The following is a 19,186-nucleotide window of genomic DNA, read 5'->3' as shown; positions in this document are numbered from 1 at the left end:
GCGTGTTAATGCTGTTAAATTGCCCAGTTAGCGACGTAAGAGAAGTTAGCGAATTCTTGCTGCTCGTTCGGCGTTAACATAGCATTGACGGGTGTCAGTATAGGAATTTCTCTAGTAAACTCTTCATCGAAATTTGATGTATCTGCTCTTCCTTTAACAGTTGGTAAGAATGGTGGTTGAACACGTTTGGCCAACATATCGTCCCAATTGACACCAGCGAAGAATGAATGTCCTTTAACTTCCTGCGCGTCTCCCTTTCCACCACCCAAACGTTTCTCAGGGTTTCTCTCCAGTAACTAAAATTGAAGCATATCATAATTGATTAACAACCCTTTTTTTTTTCGATGATTAATATTTTCCCAATAGCTCTTACAGATTCACAGATTGAAACAGAGTCTTTCGACATATTGATAGGATATAATATATTATCTTCTAGGATAGCATCAAAAATTTCGTCTTCATCTTCACCCTTAAACGGTGACTAGTAAACAAATATGGTTATTCATCTTCTGTTTCTGATGCTACTTTTTTTTTTCCTCACAGGTGTTATACTGTACCTGACCAAGTAACATTTCGTAAATGAGAACTCCAAAAGCCCACCAATCAACTGCTTTACCATATCGATGCTCTAATAGAATCTCTGGTGCCATAAATTCTGGTGTGCCACAGAAAGTATTTGTAGTATTGTTGCCCCACATATTTTCTTTACAAAGACCATAATCTGCTAATTTGATATGTCCATCTAAGCATAGCATGATATTATCCAATTTTAAATCACGGTAGATAATACCGTGTTTATGAAAATATTCTAATGCCAACAAAACTTCACATGCATAAAAACGTGCACGCACTTCCGAAAACTGTTCTCTTTGAATTTGTAGCATTAGATCACCACCACTCACATATTCCATTACGTAATAGATACGGGTTTCGGTTTGGAAGGTACTATGAAGGTTGACTAAGAAAGGATGTCGTTCCTCGTTGGCAATCAAGAATATACGCTTTTCAGATCGTGTACTAATGTGGAGAGATAATTTAATAATTATCGTCCAGCCAGTTCATAACAAAAATAGATCGTTCATCCCCATTGACACTATCATACCTTTCAACTTCGTCATTATCCAATACAAATCTCTTTTTTAGGATTTTGATGGCATAGAGCTCATTCGTGTATTTTTCTTCGGCAAGCATGACTTTACCAAAGTTACCTTTGCCTAATACTGCTAGGAAATTAAAATCGTCCAAACCAACCTTTCTGTTCACTTGAACAGGTGTAGTCTACGGAGAAGGAAAATTAACAAGCGGTAAGTTGATTCAGCTATTACAATACTTTGACACAAAATGCAAAGCTTACAATTTTGGTATTTGGCCGGGATAAGGCATCATTGATCGAGGCTTGACTAAATGTGCTCGTCAACGATTGGAAGGACGGTTGGTCACGAGCTACAGTTACAGATCGGCTTGCGTTTGAATGAACTTTAGTGGAAACAGGCGTTGAGGTAGAAGGTTGTGGGGTAATAATGCTGGTAGTTGGTTGATGACTATCTTTCTTCTGCGATTGTAGTTGGGTATTGTTTGCTGCTGAAGATGACGAAAATGCAAATAATGGCTTTTGATGGTTATCAGGTAGAAAGGGTGGTAAGCTATCTGAGTGAAAGGTTCGTCGTTTATTGGCTGCTTTCATTTCACTCAGCATCAGATTCGCCTTTTCCATTGTCATGCCGCAGAAATCAGGTACCAACGGAGCACACTTTGTATGGCATACAACATTGCATTCTAGTAATTGAAGAAGAATTAACATTTCGTTTATAGTCAGGATGAATACTTAAAATTGCTATAAATTTACCTGCGCATTTTTGTGCTCCTTTCAAGCCTAGAGGTAGCATGAAGCCACAATGACAACACCAGTTAGCGCCAATGATTGTTAAGGATTCAAAACGATGTGGTATATGATGCTTCAGTTCATCTTCATCGTGATCCTATGGAGAATGCAACACATGAGTTTCAATGTAACAACAATATTAATTTAACTAACTTTACCGTATGAGCACCGTATCTTGACTTACACCGTGTCACTACGCGATTGTAGCATTTCTTGTGGCACGCCAAACCACAGTCTAAGCCCACAATAAAGAATAGTGAGCTTTAATAAATATGCAGACTAGCAAATATTCAATTGTGTTACCTTCGCATTGAAAAGAAAGTTTTGCCATAAAATCCCCACATAAAGCACATTTCATAATATGGTAGAAGCGTCTAGCAACAAATTGATGCCCGTTCATCTCATGAATCTCTCCCTTTCTCTCACGTACAGCACCTGCTCTTCCTAATTTATCTAAAGGCCTTCTCTTCACATTTTCACGTACAAAATTGATTTTCAAATAAATTCTACCTAATGGCTCCACATCGAACCACGCACTAATTCCCTCATCGACAGCCTGCTTTCTTTTATTGCTATTGCTGTTTTCGGCACTCTGGGATGCATTTAAGGCTTTGTTACTACTTTGTTGTTGTTGTTGTTGTGGGTCTAATGAAGCCTGTTGTTGTGCTACTTCTTCCGCCGGTACCCAATTATTACCGTGTTGTTCATATTCCAATTTTTGTTTACGTAAATTTTCAGCAATGTCAGATATTTTCAACCATAATAAACCAATAGGTAATGTGCGGTCGCCTGATTGATCGTAAATCAACAATTCAACTTCTGTTGCTTTATCAACGTGCATCTCAAATGAATCTGTCCATTTATCATTTCTAGAAGGACGTGTACGGTATTGGATATTGCCATCGATTTTAACCATCACAGTAGTTTGGGGATCGCGAAACATACGTGTAGGAGCATGGGCTAATTCGTGCGCTTCAAGGATTTTTAGTTGAAGGATACCCGTGACTGGACGGCGTGCACCTGGTAATCCACGATATACAGGACGTACTTCCAATCGTTCCAACTTTGAAGATTCGGACGTTGTTGTTGTTGTTGTTGTTGTTGATGTTGATGTTGATGCTGGTTCCTTTTTCTGGGTATTATCTAACAAAATATTAACATCGTCTTCGTCATCTTCCTCTTCGCCTAAATATAGATCCTTATACTTCTTCACAGCATTGTTAAGCAACGTTAATTTCTCGGCTGATTCTAACTGCTTCTCGTGAAGTTCCTGTTTCCTTTTTCTATCTGCAGCAGATGATGTTGAAGAACTATCCAGAATGCTATACAGGTTTTTTATTCCCTCTTGCACTTTTTTCTCTACATCAACTTTATATTCCAATTCATGTAACTTTAATGACACTTTAGCACGATTAATGGGCGTGTCTGCTTCCAAAAGATCTGGCAACGAAGAGGGGGGAACAAAACGAGTTCAGTTTCATGCAGCACAAACATTATTATTTCAGCAAACGTACCCAAATTAGTGTATTGCTTTCGGGAGTCGCTGTCCTCGGAGGTTTGTGGGGTCATTTTTGGAAAGTAAGACTGTAAAGACTGAGTCGGCGAAGTGACTAATGGTTGATTAAGCGTTGTGTGGTCCTCAGAGTGAACAGTACTCCCTGCAAGAATAGAAGCTGTAGCATCAGAGTTATCAGCAGTTGCAGAAGTAGAAGAGGTGGGTGCGTCTGACTGAACTGACGATTCTTTCTGTAAGTGCTGCAATGAATGCATAGATATCATGGATGCTCTATGGCTTTTCGTTCTCAAACGATATAGTTCCTCTGTAAAATAATCAATATACCGTTGGCATTCTCTAATCTGGGTATCGCATTGAAGCTGCGCGTTTTTGTCGGTCAACATTTGGCGAAGCTCGATGGCCTTCTCTTTTAATCGACTGTTTTGTTCAATCTTCGACTGAATTTCCTTGGTACGTGCTTCAAGCTCCTAAAAGTGTTACGGAGATATACCTTTATTCAAGAACTATCTTTGAATAAGAACACCCAGTATCGTTCTTACCTCCATTTTAAAAGCATATATTGTTGTAATTGCGTGCCTCCGTTAACAGTTTTAGTAGTATCTATAGCAACCGTGTCGGAATAAACGACTATGCTTGCCCTTTTCTTAGATAAAAATAAAAATAACAAATCTGTCCTCCGAAAACAATTTAACCGAAGATATGCTTTACGTTCAAACGCTGCTGCAATTTAATTAATCCTATCCAGCAGTGATGAAAATCCATATGTTGTATCTCGCGTTACAATGTACACGTAACGTTTTATTCCATGCTTTTTGTTGAGTATGATTTTTTGAGAAAACTTTCTTTTCGGCCAGGAAAATGAAAAAGTTGACAAGGTCCGTTGGTTGTTACAATTATCAGCTGACCCGTCGTGCATTTCCAAGAATAAAGATGTCTGAAAAATATAGGGACGTCTTGGAGATTTTTTTGATTTAGTTTTGAATAGGAAGTTTCTTATATGTCGTCCCATAAGACGTTGGCTATAATTCTGTACAAAGACTGTTAATGAAGTTTATGAACGGTCTTCTGGTGATGCGAGTTAACTAGCCACTACCAGTTAATGAAGGTCATAAGCTTCTTTCTTCTTCCTTTTTGTATTCTTTCTGTTTTAAGGCTTTCTTATAATGCAGCAAATCACTTATTATCGCATCTGCTAACGAAGAAATCAAGGATGCTGTTAGAATATCATGGCCAACGGTTTACATTACAAGTATTCTGTATAGAATGTTTAGAAAGAGAAGGAAAAAATGATGAAACTTAACAGTATATGTTATGAAACTCTATAGCCCTTATTTAACTTTTCTAGTGTTTATATAATTGATTTATCGAGTTAAATTGACAAATATACCAGGAATGTATGGAAAGAGTGCTGACTTTAGCTTTTGGCGTATTCTATGCTTGACTTGCCAAAATTTTGCTTTAGTCTTGCAATGGATTATTACTGCAATTTCATAGTAAGGAATTGCCGAAAAAGCCATCGAAAGCCAACCTTGCCCACATGCCCTTCGCAATCCAATAGTGTATTCAATTATCATACATCGCCGGTTAGTACCCAAGTAACTTCAACATGTTTGACAAAGAAATATATCTTTATGTAGCTGAAAAATTACTTCCTGACAGCATGCGATATGAGCAAGCGAACCCTCTCTTCCCGTGAATGATTGTTAAATCAAAGAAGAAAAATAATAATTTGAACTCTATTGTTATTTCTCGCTCAATTTTACTATATACGACAAGCTCGTTAATTACGATAACACCAAAACATGCATTCACTTACCTTTAGTTGCCTGTTCGTTACGCATCTTTGTAATGTTATTCTATTCAAAACGGTTCACTAACTACCAAACGTAAGCTACTTCATCTTTTTGATTGAAGAATTTCCGTATAGATGAAGCGCAGCATTATTGAAAATAAAGTTAGATCATCCTAAAAGGCCGTAGTTCGTACCTGCTGTAATAATACTAGGACATTATTTGTTCGGTGGTCAAATGTCAAAGCTCGATGTGAAAACCAATCCAAATTTCCGTTACCTTCGGGCCAAAACGTCTCTAGTTTTGATGACAAGAATCAATTGGGTTACCATCCGACAATGTATAACGGTGTTCAAAACTTTGTCACTGTACACCTTGTTTTGACCCACTGATTCATGCAAAGCAACCGCAGCAGGCAATTGGAAATCAGCAATAGAGCGGAGAGTAAGTCACAAAAAGCAACCTGTCATCGGCTGTTTGCTGCGCCTTCAAGGTAGAAAATATATAGAGTCCGCGAAAATTTTAGCTTTTCTTATTCCCTCAACATCCTTTGTAAGGATTTTTTTTCGTTTTCTCAGTTTTATCAACAGCTTCTGAAATATGGCAGTTCGTAAGTAGCACACAAGATTCGCATGATTCGATCTCGCGTTGATTTAGATTTGGAATGGGAGTACTCATTATGAATATTTCTGCATGAATTTAGGTGCACAATTTGAAAACAGTAACGAGATCGGTGTTTTCTCTCGTTTGACCAATAGTTACTGTTTGGTTGCCCTTGGTGGCTCTGAAAACTTTTATAGGTATGTATTGATGGAAGTAATAGAGGTTATGGGAATGAATGTAGATGGAAGGAAGAGGACCGTTTTTAACACATCTATTGGATGATTTTCATTTATGTTAGTGTTTTCGAAGGTGAATTAGGCGATGTCGTTCCCGTCATTCACACCTCTATTGCTGGTACCCGTATTGTAGGTCGTTTGACCGTTGGTAATAAGAACGGATTACTCGTTCCCAGCACCACAACAGATCAAGAACTCCAGCATTTGCGTAATTCTCTACCGGACAATGTGGCAGTGCAACGTGTAGAGGAACGTTTATCAGCATTAGGCAACGTTATTGCTTGTAACGATTACGTGGCCCTAGTTCACCCTGATCTCGATCGCGAAACAGAAGAAATTATTGCCGATACATTGGGAGTCGAAGTATTCCGTCAAACTGTAGCAGATAACGTCCTTGTGGGATCTTACTGTGCCTTAAGTAATAATGGTGGTCTTGTCCATCCTCGTACCTCAGTACAAGATCAAGATGAATTATCTACTCTTCTACAAATTCCTTTAGTCGCCGGTACCGTTAACCGTGGTTCTGACGTTATTGGTGCAGGCTGCGTTGTGAACGATTGGTGTGCTTTTGCTGGTATGGATACTACTTCAACCGAATTGAGTGTTATGGAAAGTATCTTCAAACTGCAAGATGCTCAACCCACGGCTATCGTCAATGAACTTAGAGATACCTTGGTTGATACTTACTCATAAGCTAGCCGCTTTGTACGTATCGTATTAGATTAATTCTTTTTTTTTCCGGCTAGTACTTATTCTTCCTTCCCTCTTAACGTTTTGGTAATTCTCTCTCAATTTATTTGTAATTCTCTCTTTTTCTTCAAGACAATTTCTTTTTTTACCGATGTAAAAAGCTGTAATATAATTTAACTTAATAAAGGATTGGAGTGAGTCTAGTTGAAACTTTATATTACTGCTGTCATTTTAAAAATTGACGCAGTAAGTGATCGCACTTCCAGACATAGAAATGAAGTATTAACTTCAATGCTACAATGTTAACCCACAGAATAAGCTCGAATATTCCTGGGCTAAAAACGTTAATGTTGATAACACTAATTCTTAGAGAACACAATGGAAATTGAAGACAAAATGCCGTGGCTTAGACTTATAGTTTTTTATTTTATTCATTAAAGAATGCAAAATTTTCTGGACTTTTTAAATAGCTTAGAAAAAAAAAAGGGAACACATTACCTACATGTTTGAGAACGATACACGTTAGTTACCAAATTTTAGAGTAATTCAGTCAAGGTTTTCTTTTAGCTTTTTCAGTATGTTGGGGCTATAAGCCGTTTTCATCAAGGTTATTATGAAGACCGTCGTGAAAATTGGTATCATCACCGAAAGCAAAAGAAAACCTCAGGCATACTAAAAAAGGCTCGATAATTACCTTAATGTTATTATAGACATCAGGGCCTAAGAGTCTTGGCAGAGATTCAATGAGAAAAAGACAAAAAAATCTAGAACAGAAGCAGAAAAGTGGATTAGAACTAGTACATTGGGTCACATACTTTGAGTTATTGTTCAATGAAGGAAAGGATAACATCAGACTAGGAAAAAATCTTCACAGGAAATCAGACATATGCTTGTCTTTTTTTCTGAAGTTCATCAAATGAAAATATCTTGTTCCCTTCAAACAGATAACTCATCATAATGATGAATACTTTACCTTTCTCAATCAGAGAACCCACAGGAGATGAAGATATGATCAATCAACCTGTATCGCAGATACGACAAGAGTAAGACCTAAAGACAAATAAAAGAGTTAATAAAGGCTTCCGAAAAGTGAGATATGTTCAATAAGGACATCTTCCTGCGTATACGTATATGTTTCAGTAAAGCATGAATGGTATTAAAAAGGTTTTGTCAACACCGAATAACTCGTCTGACTCGTCATCTAGATGTCATCATGAAATATACGCGCAGCAGAAAATATCCTTACTAGGGAGACGCATACTATACCTGTATCTTCATTGACAAGGGGCTACAGTAGCTTTGCAAGCGCCAACAGAAATAAGTTTTTTACCCTACCACGGTAAAATGAAAATTTCAGTCAACAAATCATTCAATAACACGTAAGAGAAAGCGTATAATCAACAGAATGAACAAAGGTTGTCAGAAATACAGCCAAAAAAGTGTCCACAGAGGATTCAGACGGTAATTCCAACTTTAAAAAAGTCGATCATCATCTAAACCTTTGCTAAACTGTGATCATACCGCTTACAAAAGAAAAGAGACCTACCATTGCTGCTGGGCCAACATATGCAGAAGAGTGATTAATACAAAGAGTATTAAGAAGAGGACTATAATATGAAATAAAGAACATGTAAGTACATCACGTTTGTGCATGCTTTTGGATAATAGAAAGTATTTCAATTTGGTAGAGCATCAGAGAAAAAAATTCACATCAATTATATCAGAAACTCTAGTTTGTTTGACAAAAAAGCATCTTTTGCAAAACCAAAACGGTATACTTTCTTATATTCAGATCGATACAAACCTTTATTACATAGAAGAAGATCTTATGGAAGAATAAAAGGAAATACAAACGTTTTCAAAAAATGAGGCAGCTTTTAAATATCTTTGAAAAAATTTTTGCGCGTGCTTGGACTTCCAACAGTCACCTGCTTCAAGCGTTTTCAACTTCCACTTTTCGATAGAAACCCAGCATTTCCTGAAGTTGGGGAATTTACTCCTTTTTACGAATAACTTTACAAAATGGAGGCCTCCGAAGAGAATTACTATGAGCTGCTGGGGCTGGAAATCACAGCTTCAGCAAAAGACATTAGAAATGCATACCGTAGAAAGGCCTTAAAATATCATCCTGACAAAAATCCTAGTCCTGATGCAGGTCAGTACTAGCTGCGTTTTTCCCAAATTGAAAAAAAGTGGAGGTTCATTGTTGGTTGCCGATAAGACTAACAGCTTTCATAAAACTTTTTCAAATAGCCATTATGTTTGATAAATTGAGCAAAGCACAGGAGTTACTGCTGGATCCATCTAAGCGAAGTGATTATGATCAACGGCACAGAGCTCGACTAGAAAGACAGAAAAAGAAGCAGGAAATGGATTCTAAAAGACGCCACGCGCAAGAAGAATTAGAGAAAAGAGAAAGAGAAGCGAAAAAGATGAAAACAGAGCAAGAACAAGCAAAAGCACAATATGAATCTGAATTAGCACGCCTACGTGAAGAAGGAGCTAAGCGAAGACAAGAAGATTGGAGTACGGAGACGAAACCCGAGGTTACAGGTTGGTAGCATGACGGACTGAAACATCTGCTAAATGATATTTGACACTTGCTTATACCATTTTATTGTAATAGAACTATCAGGAGAAAATGAATTAGGAGCACTCAAAATCAAATGGAAACGGAAGAGATACAATTTTACCGAACAGGATTTAAGGGACATATTCAATCCGATTGCTGAAGTGGATTCACTTGCTCTATCAGAAAAAAAAAAAGGAAGCGCCATACTTATTTTGAAAACTGTCGTAGATGCAGTATGTATTAGCTATTGAATTAACACTATCTTCCTTCTTTAAAGTGGAATATGTTAATGATTAAATCTTCCTTATTTTAGTATGGAATCATTACAAAGAAAGATACACATCCCTCCTTAGCACCATTTGAGAGCATTAATTGGGCTACAGGTCGACCACCCTCACTTGTGGAAAAGATGATAAGAGCGGAAGAAATGCAAAAAGAAGCAAGAGCTGCAATATATGGTACAACCAGTAGAACACCCTCTTCAGCCGAAAGCAAACCGTTATTCGCAACCGGCTCACAATCATTTTTTAAGAACTTCAGTATACCCATCAATAAAGTAAGCCCGTAATTGAACTGAGGTGTATGTCTTGCTCTCAGATATTAAACTTATACTATGAATCACCTTAGGAAACAACCAACTCATCAAAAGTTTTCGATCTTGATTATGAATCTATAACTTTAATGAAAATGAGGCAAGCTGAACGTGATCGTCTATTAATGATACAACAGCAACAAACTTCCAACTAAAACACAGTCCGGGCTGTTTTGATGATATCCTGCTCACTTTTGAGCTGTTTTCAATCTTACATACTTCTATCAAATTAATAAAAATTGCAGACACATACAACTACAACACTTCACACTAAACAGATTAATATATGCATTTGAACCATTGAAACATAGTAGTTACGCATGCTATTATGTTCAACTTCAACAAAGTACGTTTGTATCATATCGATCGAGATTATCATAAATTTATTGCACGATTTACGATTGTGTACGTTACAGCAGTAGAGCGGTTGAATTGTAGAGAATATGATTGGCTATGACGTTTTATAATTATAAAGTAAAATTTACGCTACCCTTTATAGAGTATGTACGTAACTTCTGCATGACTGAAAGGTTGGCATGCATAGAACATTGCCGAGAATGTGAGCTTAATTCAAGCTGAGAAATTATGACCGACGACTCCTTTTTATTCTGCTGATGTCGTCATACAAGTCTACAGTTAAATTAGCTCTAGTCACGTGATTGGCTATAAATACATTTTTACTATAACAATTATTCTTTTGTTAAAAAATGTGTAAGGCTTCTTGGTTTAGTGGTATAATTCTCGCTTAGGGTGCGAGAGGTCCCGGGTTCGATTCCCGGAGAAGCCCTTTTTACCTCTCAATCGGATGTAGTGCGTGTAGTATTAAACACATCTCTCAATACAATTAACAAAAAAAAATAATTTTTTGTATAGTTTCTTGCGATGCATTTATTTATTTGCTGTTATTTTCTGAATAAATATGGCTAAATTTATCTATTAGCTTTTGTTTTCGAGCAATTGTCGGTTTATACTTCAGACTTGTATACTTAAAAGTAAAAGAGAAGTTATCCGGTGAATTCACGGAGAATAAGTTTCTATTTTGCAGCTGTTGGACTTTGATAAATTGGCCCCTTATCCTTGACTGTCTTCTTTCACGGAAATCATTTTATGCAACCGTTTTTAGTAATAAGGCTTTTCTTTATTACCAATGCATCCAGCAGCATCGGCTGGAGCGATGGTGGTAATAGTGCTGATTTCGTTTATGTTTACTTATTCTTCCTTTTTTATTTTTATATATTTTTTTTCTTTGGTAGGATCGCAGTGACCTGAGCAGAATTATAATTAATTGCTACAGAGAAGACAATGCGACCAGAAAATAACATAGGACCAAACAAATATTAGAAACAAGTTGAATGAAGAATGGATATTGATTATGAACGCTTTGAAATGCGGAAAAATGATTAGTTAGAATTAAGGTCCATTAACACTAATTTTTAAGCTAGTTGATTCTTTTGTCTACTTTTCGTTCTTCAAGCTTAATAAGATAATGCATTACAAGATAGAAAAGAGAAAGAGAGACCGTTCAAATCCAATAATATCTGGATGCAATATAGTCAAAAGTTAAAACAAAAAAAAAAAAAGAGGGCGAAAAGCAACAATGATGGCTTCAACAAATGCGCTGTACTTCAAGAAAGTTATTATAGGAATTTATATTCACTTAAAGGTTATTACAAGGCTTTAGGCGAATAGTTGAAAATTACGGCGAAAGAAAAAACGGCGAAAGAAAAAACTTTCCCTTGTTTTTCATCAATATTTTAATGACTGAAGCCTTATAGAATCATCTGCGGTTTATGAACGCGTAATGACAGCGCGGATTATAAACGCCTTGTGTTTCGAGCAAGTTAAGAAAATCCATTCTAAATGATTCAATATAATATCGTTGACGAACCAGCACGATCAATATCGTATGAATTGCTTCGAATCAAAACATTTATTGAAGAAACAAGAAAAGGTCAAGCAAAATAGGATGCCTGAACGCAGCCAGCAATTGAAAACAATGTTCTGATCATAAATCAGGAAATTGTTTTACTTATGTGACAATCTGTAGACATAAATTCGATAAACCGGTATACTTTTGCAAATAAAACAATAATAAAGTATGACGTTTAATATGATTACAAATAAAAGCAATAGTCATGCATACTTCAACGCAAAAAGGCAGTAGTCTTTATTTGACCAAAAAGCTCGTAGCTCGCCTTTAAAGACGATGACTACCCTCTTTTCATAACACATTTATGTCATAATACGAATTGATGTAATATTGTTATCCGCCACCTTTACTTCGTCGTAATCGTCTTAAAGCACTTTGCCTCAGATTGCAGCTACAGATGCATTGCTGTCTTTATTATTTTTGAATATATACTGAATTTCTTGAGCTATGGAAATGGCTAGCATATTTTACACAAACGCAGTCTTTTCCTGTTCAAGTTCGTTTAGTATTTATGGTTTCATATTTCACATATAACAGCACAGTGCAAAAAACTATAGGGAATCAGGTCGGCTATGCTTTTCATTGATGCTAGAACACGCATCCTTCTGCATTGATAGCCCTCACTTTGTTCTTGATTCTTCCTTCAACACTCTTTCCAGACCTAGTCCAAACCATTGTTACCTGGTAAGCTTTCCTGAAAGTGGTATACGTAACATTACAACAAAGGTACTTGTGATTCTTATTGTTCAGAATATTTCTCCAATGGTGTTGCGCAACATAATACGGGTTGAAATAAACCGTACATCCCTTATCAGCACATGTTACAGGGTTACATCGCGTACTGTGAGCTCCCCTATTGTCTACTAGCTCTAGGCAGAGTCAATCTGGCGGCCAGTCTACTTGTATTTACAACTTTTATTAGCAAAAGAGTCATTGCTCAGACTCTTTCCAACTATCTTTTTTTACTGCGTTGATCTGATCATATGCTTTGGTAGTACTGATGATCAAAATTGCTGTTTATTCTTAACATATACTGGTACATTTCCTTTACGTTGAATTTTGACCAGCATAGCTTTCTCCTATTTGCCTCATCCTTTGTGCTTCCTTTTTGTCTTCTGATTCCCACTCAATGTCTCTTTATAAACATTACATATGTACTTTGCTCTTTCATTGTAGGTCATTTTCCGTGTCTCAAATCTAGGTTTTGTATTTTGTATACCGATAGAGCACTCGTCTATGGCAGTTGGAAAAAATAATAAGGAACACTGCATTGTACTACAAATAATCTTATCGTTTTCCTGAGCATTCTGCAAGTGATACTTTTCTTTTTTTTATTTTTTTTCTCCTAGGAAAGTTTGACAAGAATACATTTTCTTGGCTTTGTTCTGTATGTTCTTTTCCTCAGTTGTTTTTTGCATTTCAAAAACATTTTGACTCGTTTCCTACACGACTCGATGCTCGATGACAAAGTAAACGATTACAAAGTAGTCATTGCGTATGACTTTGGCACAACATACTCTGGAGCCTCTTATGCATTTACACACAACCCAATACCCGAGATTTTCGATGTACAAAAATGGTATAAACGACAACGGTGGCAAACACTTTGGGATTTTTTGCTTATTCCAAGATGAATATCTCTTATTTATATTCATGCTCATGCTGAATAGGCCGCATAAAGGAGGACATTATTATCCGAAAACGCCGACATTAAGTGTGTATAAACGAGCCAATCCCTCAGTATTAAGGGACTGGGGACATGGTGCCAAAAAGGTTATGCTGAGACCCCATGCAGAGAAGGAAAATATACTTTTGAAGAATTTCAAACTTGATTTGGATGAGAGTTTACATAGAGACGTTGCCGAAAACCATAGGTAATATAATATAAAGGGAAGCAGAGTAACCTGCACGATGGGATCATTCATACAAACCAGAAAGTATCCGTTGTCTCTATGATAGATCTCCCATTTCTAATATTGCTGATTATCTTAAAGCATTACATGACTATGTGTTGGACGATATTTTGAAAGGATTCGCTACAAATTATGATCCGCAACTATTTCGGTATTGCTTAACCGTGCCAGCCATGTGGTCCGATTTAGCAAAATATTCTATGAGAAGAGCCGCAATACGAGCCGCACTGATAAAAGAGACAGATCCTCCTGATAAACTGATGCTGATATCAGAACCTGAAGCAGCAGCATTATACTGTGAGCGCATGTGTGAGCAAGTTAATTTAAGGAAGGGTGATAGAATTTTGATATGTGATGCTGGAGGTGGAACAGTCGACTTGACAGTTTTTGAAGTTCTTACGGAAGAAGGAAGATATAAGCGAAGCCAACATTTGAAAGAAATAGCAAAAGGAATGGGAGAAAGTTGTGGTAGTGTTTTCTTAGATGAGAATTTTCGTCTGCTTCTTCAAGAAAAGCTCAGTGAACAGTACGATAAAATACCTGCTGCTGCACTCAACAATTTGATGGAACAATTTGTGGACAATATAAAACCAGAATTCGACGGGCTAGATGATCACTATCTAAATTTACCTGCAATTGTAAATCTTGAAGATCTCATGATTGATGACTGCAGCCTCGATGAGGGTACTTTGGTTTTACGGGCGAATGAGCTTAAAGAAAAGGTTTTTGAACCTATTATACAACGTGTGGTATGGCCAACTAAAACATTCATCATGGGAAACGGAATGATAACTGACAGAATAGTATGTAGCTCTCACTATTGACCAAGCAATATGAGCAGATCTCAGACAGAGAAACTCCAATTGATTGTATATTCCTAGTGGGCGGCTTTGGGTCGTCTAATTACTTGTATGAACGAGTTCAACAAGTGTTTGGCAATAGGGTAAGGCAGATACTTTGCCCACCAAGGGCTGCAATGGCTGTGGTAAGGGGTGCCGTATATTTCGGCTTGGATCCTCGAGTCATCATTTCGCGAGTCTCTCGAAGGACATACGGTATCAACGCAGGTTTACCGTTTGATGAATCTAGAGACCCAATATCGTCCCGCATTGTGCGTCCAGATGGCAGTGTTCGCTGTACATCCAGGTTTTTACCGTTTGTACAAAAAGGGGATGAGGTACCCGTTGACCACTGCATCACGGAGAGGATGTTTGTCTATTATGGATCAATGCCATCAACAGACATTATACTGTATGCTACTGATAGTGATAGACTTCCACGATATTACGATTCGCCTGACGTACACCAAGTGGCCGCTATAACCGTACCTATTCCTTATATTCCAAACGCTACCAAAGGCGAAAAGGTTACTTATACTGTGAGGTAAGGTTTTTTGCTTCAGCGGAAATTAAGCAAAAGACATACTAAATTCAAGACTGTTAATCATATAGAATGTTCTTTGGCTTGACCGAGATCAGAATGGAGGCTGATTTTGGCACAGGAACAGTATGCAAAGTGGAATGTAATTTTGATGCCGTAGATAAATACGGTGATAGGGCTATCTGATTTCTAAGCTTTATAAAACCTATCATCTCCGAGCTTTGTAACTGTAGTTGCTGCGAATTGTTAACTCTTAACTAAGCAAACGCAAAATGATAATCTTTTGAATGAAAATATATTACATTTTAGAAACATAATATTATACAATACTTATTACTTATTCATGCTATGTAAATTCATTATGTAATGCTCAACGGAAAGGCATAGGGAGCGTTTCTATTTCGTCAAAATTGGTGCTTCTATTCAGTGTTATGCGCCATCAGCGGATGGTACTTTAATTGTGATTGCTCCTTCTATCTCTTCATTAGCAGCTGCTACTGGTAACTCTTTTTTAACACCATCGTCTTGGTTAGCTTCAGGCTGTGCTTCCTTTTTCATATGTCGTCTAATGGAATGATGTTTGACGAAAAACGATGCAATGAAACCAAGACCGCACATTGCTGTCAGTACATACCAAATCAATCGTAATGCATCAACATAGACACGCAAAGTCGGTTCCAGAAACTCTTTTGGCAGTCCTTTGTTCACAAATTCAGACGATTGTATGACTGCTAAGGCAAGTTCACGAGGTATTACGGAAGGTAGATCTTGGTTTAGACTTGAGTTAAGCACTGCTGAGGATATAGCTGAATGATGCTGCTAGATTAGATTATAGCGAAGACCCTAATCTTCTATACAGGTACAACTTACCAATACCCAAAGCACCACCAAGGATACGAGAAAAGCTACCCAAACCCGTAACAACAGCTATAGAAGATATCAATTAGTAAGACAAAGAGATAAAAACAGCAGTTTAACACATACCGATATCTTTTGGCTCTACCGATGCCTGTAGGGCAATGATAGTTGACGAGAATAAAAACCCCAAGCCTAAAAAATAATTTTGTGTAAATGATAGTCATGGCAGTGAAGTATAGGCTTGTAACTCACCGAAGCCAGCAATAATTGTAATACCGTACACCTCTAATAAAAGAAAATAAGTAAATAGATATCTACAAATCAATAGAGATACTGTTTTTGATCAATAACTTACTGGGCCATGGGGTATTTTCGTCAAATAGGCTGATAAGTCCAATCCATAAAGTCAATAGTCCCATTCCTACGATTATACTAAGGAACGCGTAAATCTTGAAATCTCGGCGAATAGGTCAAAGCAAAAGGTTACTTACAAAGGTCTATATACCCCGAACTTTGAGATGCATAAACCGATGATCGTAGATAGAACGCAAATGACCATTTGCATAGGGATAAGTCTTATACCTGACCACATGGCGCTATCGTTTCTTACCACCTGGAAATATACAGGGAGGTAATAGAGTGCAGCAAAGAAAGTCATACCGAAAAACCAATTTACTAATAGCACACTAAGTACTGATCTGTTCTTGAAAAGTCTAGGAGGCATGAGTGGCTCTTTGGCAAACTTCTTCTCCACAAAAATCAATACTACAACCAACAGAACTGAAAGTACTAATGGAACGATTACTGCTGCTGATTTCCAGGGAAATGTTTGACCACCGAAATTAAGCGCTAATAAGAACAAGGTCGCAAACACTAATACAATGGCTGTGCCTTTATACATAAACGTTCATAACATTAGAAATTCAAAGGATGCGATCATGCGTTATTGTTCTCAATATTGATACATACCTGCGTAATCAATACGCTTCAATTTTTCTGAAAATTTTTCTTTAGGCACAGGAAGTTTCAAACAAATGAACAAGACAATCATGGCAACTGCACCAATTGGAAGACTACATTAAATTTAAAAGAAAAGAATCCTGCTTAACTATATCCTCAATGAACGCTTTCGTTATTCTGACTTGTTTTACTTTATATAAAAGTTCCATCTCCAAGTGACATAGTCAGTAAATGAACCCTACAACACAATTGAGTTTAAGTTAAAGTTGATTGTGCCGATATAATATAGAAAATGAAGAGAGACCTACTCCTATCAAAGGACCGCACACACTAGATAGAGCGAAGACTGCGTTGATGACACTATTAAAAAAAGTCTCAAAATAGTGAGTCTACCCATAATATTGTGGGTTATGTGGACATTTCGACTATTTTCTTTTCTGAATCTATTAGAATTACCCTTGATAGTTTCCCCGCTTTTCCAGTGGCACTATCTCAGAAATGATAATGAAAACCTTCATTGAAGCAGAGAGATTAATAGTTGCGGACGTTGAAAAGGCTTACGGAAATATTAAGCCCCTTACCATTGAAAATATGGCCGCGGCACCTATGCCTGCAATCGCACGAGCTATAATAAGCATAATCATTGACTAATTAAGGGTAAGAATAAAGTCAAGTGAACTCCATATCACTGCCTATGACAAGCTGCTTTTCATATAGCTGAATACCTTTGCAGCACCGCATAACACCGAGCCAAGCAGGAAGACGACAATACCTGACATCAAGATCCACTTACGGCCGAAAATATCCGAGAACTTTGCAAATAGCGGCTCTATGCAAAAAATAGATAACTGTTAGAAGATCATGTTGAAAGCTTTTCCAAATCTCTTGATTATCTTACGAAAAGCATCAAAAGTGAGAATATAAGCTGTTGCGACCCAAGATACGATTGACATTTGATTGAAATCCGAACCGATGCGAGGCAAAGAGGTAGCTGTGATAGTGCTACAATTACGAATTATTAAAGAGAAAAGCTATTATTTTGAGAGCCTGGTAAGGCTTCTTACTTGTCGAGGGCAGCCAGAAAGAGCGCTATTTGTAGGCCTAAAAAGGTTAACACCCTGGCTATCGTCTTTTTGCGTTTACTATCCTTTTCTTCAATTTCCTGAACAATTTGATGTGCTTTTTCTTCGCCTGTAGGCTGAGCAATTTTTATTGCTTCCGCACGAGAATCAGTTATTGAACGATTGAAGTTGTTGGATTCGTTCTTCACGAAAGAAGCATCATTTTCTTCTATCATTGGAGGCAGACAAGGCTCAATAGCTTCTTTGGCGGTAGAAATCAAGAAATTTACAGAAAGGGGAAAAAAAGATTTCATTTTCTGATCTGTCCCTATTTTTAAATCTTGCCTCTGCTCTACAATAGAGCACACCCTCTTACAAAAACACGAATTAAGGTGGGAAGGGCGGTTGAATAATACTTCCTGTGGAATTTATCCAAATTGAGTCAAAATCAAACACGGATCAGGTATTCTTCCCATCAAGACATTGCACCAAATCAGCTTGTACCACTTGCAGAGTTCTTCAAATCTTGAAAACGGCCAAACTAAAAAATAATATAATGACTTACGAATGGCCCTCTTTTTTATTGTTATTCACTGATTGTATTACAGCAACCTTACTATCGAAGAATATGCTACACTACAACCTGAACTTATTGCTGTCATAGACATTGTCTCCCACGTTGGCTGCGTTTCTCAAAAGTCTACGCAACATCTTCCCAGCTGAACTTCTAGAAATGACATTGATGAATTCAATATTGCGCAATGTCTGGCATGAATTGATCTGCGACAGATTTCATCAAGTCTCGATCAACTGGTCGGAAGGTACAATTCCCTCTTCTAAAGTTCGTAACTCGGTAGCCTCCGTACTGTTATATACACCAATTACTGCACAATCCGCCACAAGAGGGGATTCAGCTTAACGAACAGTTACGTTAAGTTTATAGCGACGTTACGTACAACCAATTCTTTTTCATTGCCTTTCAAGCAAAATTTACCAAAGATACCCTCTAATTCAGCTCATGGGGTTACATACTATAATAATGGGAACCACGATAAAAGAATGGATCTGCTATCGCATACAAAAAGAAAAAGAAAAGAAAAATGTGGTTCTACCCAGAGCCTTATACTCTGTCAGCTTTTTTGCGATTAACAGCATAAAAAGGTTCATCTTCATCTAGAAGAACTACGTCTCTTTTCCGAAATG

General features: G+C 37.3%; 5 protein-coding genes and 1 non-coding gene across 6 annotated transcripts; 4 read left to right on the top strand and 2 right to left on the bottom strand.

The window, feature by feature from the left end:
* Positions 1–14: 14 nt before the first annotated feature.
* On the bottom strand, positions 15–3,943 carry BDF20DRAFT_837315 (uncharacterized protein; the record flags this gene model as incomplete). The annotated part of the gene is made up of 10 exons (XM_053079037.1): positions 15–296; positions 374–481; positions 558–1,017; positions 1,103–1,278; positions 1,355–1,776; positions 1,847–1,979; positions 2,041–2,117; positions 2,186–3,322; positions 3,397–3,865; positions 3,938–3,943. The coding sequence occupies 10 exons, from the start codon at positions 3,941–3,943 to the stop codon at positions 15–17; spliced, it is 3,270 nt and encodes a 1,089-aa protein (XP_052934027.1).
* A 1,718-nt stretch (positions 3,944–5,661) lies between these two features.
* Positions 5,662–7,121, top strand: BDF20DRAFT_882000 (eukaryotic translation initiation factor 6). Its single transcript, XM_053081698.1, has 3 exons — positions 5,662–5,798; positions 5,892–5,988; positions 6,090–7,121. The coding sequence occupies exons 1-3, from the start codon at positions 5,789–5,791 to the stop codon at positions 6,718–6,720; spliced, it is 738 nt and encodes a 245-aa protein (XP_052934026.1). The 5' UTR covers positions 5,662–5,788; the 3' UTR covers positions 6,721–7,121.
* Positions 7,122–8,739: 1,618 nt separating this feature from the next.
* Positions 8,740–9,857, top strand: BDF20DRAFT_907003 (uncharacterized protein; the record flags this gene model as incomplete). Its single annotated transcript, XM_053083333.1, has 4 exons — positions 8,740–8,872; positions 8,971–9,270; positions 9,344–9,522; positions 9,603–9,857. 4 exons carry the CDS (start codon positions 8,740–8,742, stop codon positions 9,855–9,857), a joined length of 867 nt encoding a protein of 288 aa, XP_052934025.1.
* Positions 9,858–10,596: 739 nt separating this feature from the next.
* On the top strand, positions 10,597–10,668 carry BDF20DRAFT_t126. The gene has a single exon. It is a non-coding gene; the product is annotated as a tRNA-Pro (tRNA).
* A 2,597-nt stretch (positions 10,669–13,265) lies between these two features.
* BDF20DRAFT_907002 (uncharacterized protein) lies at positions 13,266–15,111 on the top strand (the record flags this gene model as incomplete). Its single annotated transcript, XM_053083332.1, has 4 exons — positions 13,266–13,390; positions 13,482–13,654; positions 13,806–14,473; positions 14,536–15,111. The coding sequence occupies 4 exons, from the start codon at positions 13,266–13,268 to the stop codon at positions 15,109–15,111; spliced, it is 1,542 nt and encodes a 513-aa protein (XP_052934024.1).
* Positions 15,112–15,533: 422 nt separating this feature from the next.
* BDF20DRAFT_823889 (major facilitator superfamily domain-containing protein) lies at positions 15,534–18,219 on the bottom strand (the record flags this gene model as incomplete). Its single annotated transcript, XM_053077839.1, has 14 exons — positions 15,534–15,910; positions 15,975–16,031; positions 16,089–16,154; positions 16,215–16,247; positions 16,318–16,394; positions 16,454–16,853; positions 16,932–17,035; positions 17,114–17,160; positions 17,231–17,282; positions 17,379–17,434; positions 17,504–17,569; positions 17,648–17,751; positions 17,821–17,924; positions 17,987–18,219. The coding sequence occupies 14 exons, from the start codon at positions 18,217–18,219 to the stop codon at positions 15,534–15,536; spliced, it is 1,776 nt and encodes a 591-aa protein (XP_052934023.1).
* Positions 18,220–19,186: the final 967 nt, after the last annotated feature.

The sequence above is a fragment of the Mycotypha africana genome, assembly GCF_025528875.1.
Source record: "Mycotypha africana strain NRRL 2978 chromosome Unknown BDF20scaffold_8, whole genome shotgun sequence".
In the NCBI taxonomy this organism is placed as follows: Eukaryota; Fungi; Mucoromycota; class Mucoromycetes; order Mucorales; family Mycotyphaceae; genus Mycotypha; species Mycotypha africana.
Note: the sequence above shows the minus strand (reverse complement) of the source record. Positions and strands in the feature narration are given on the sequence as shown.

Coding starts and splice junctions, on each gene's coding strand:
- BDF20DRAFT_882000 (XM_053081698.1), top strand. Junction 5,989..6,089: donor GGCTCTGAAAACTTTTATAG/GTATGTATTGAT, acceptor CATTTATGTTAG/TGTTTTCGAAGGTGAATTAG.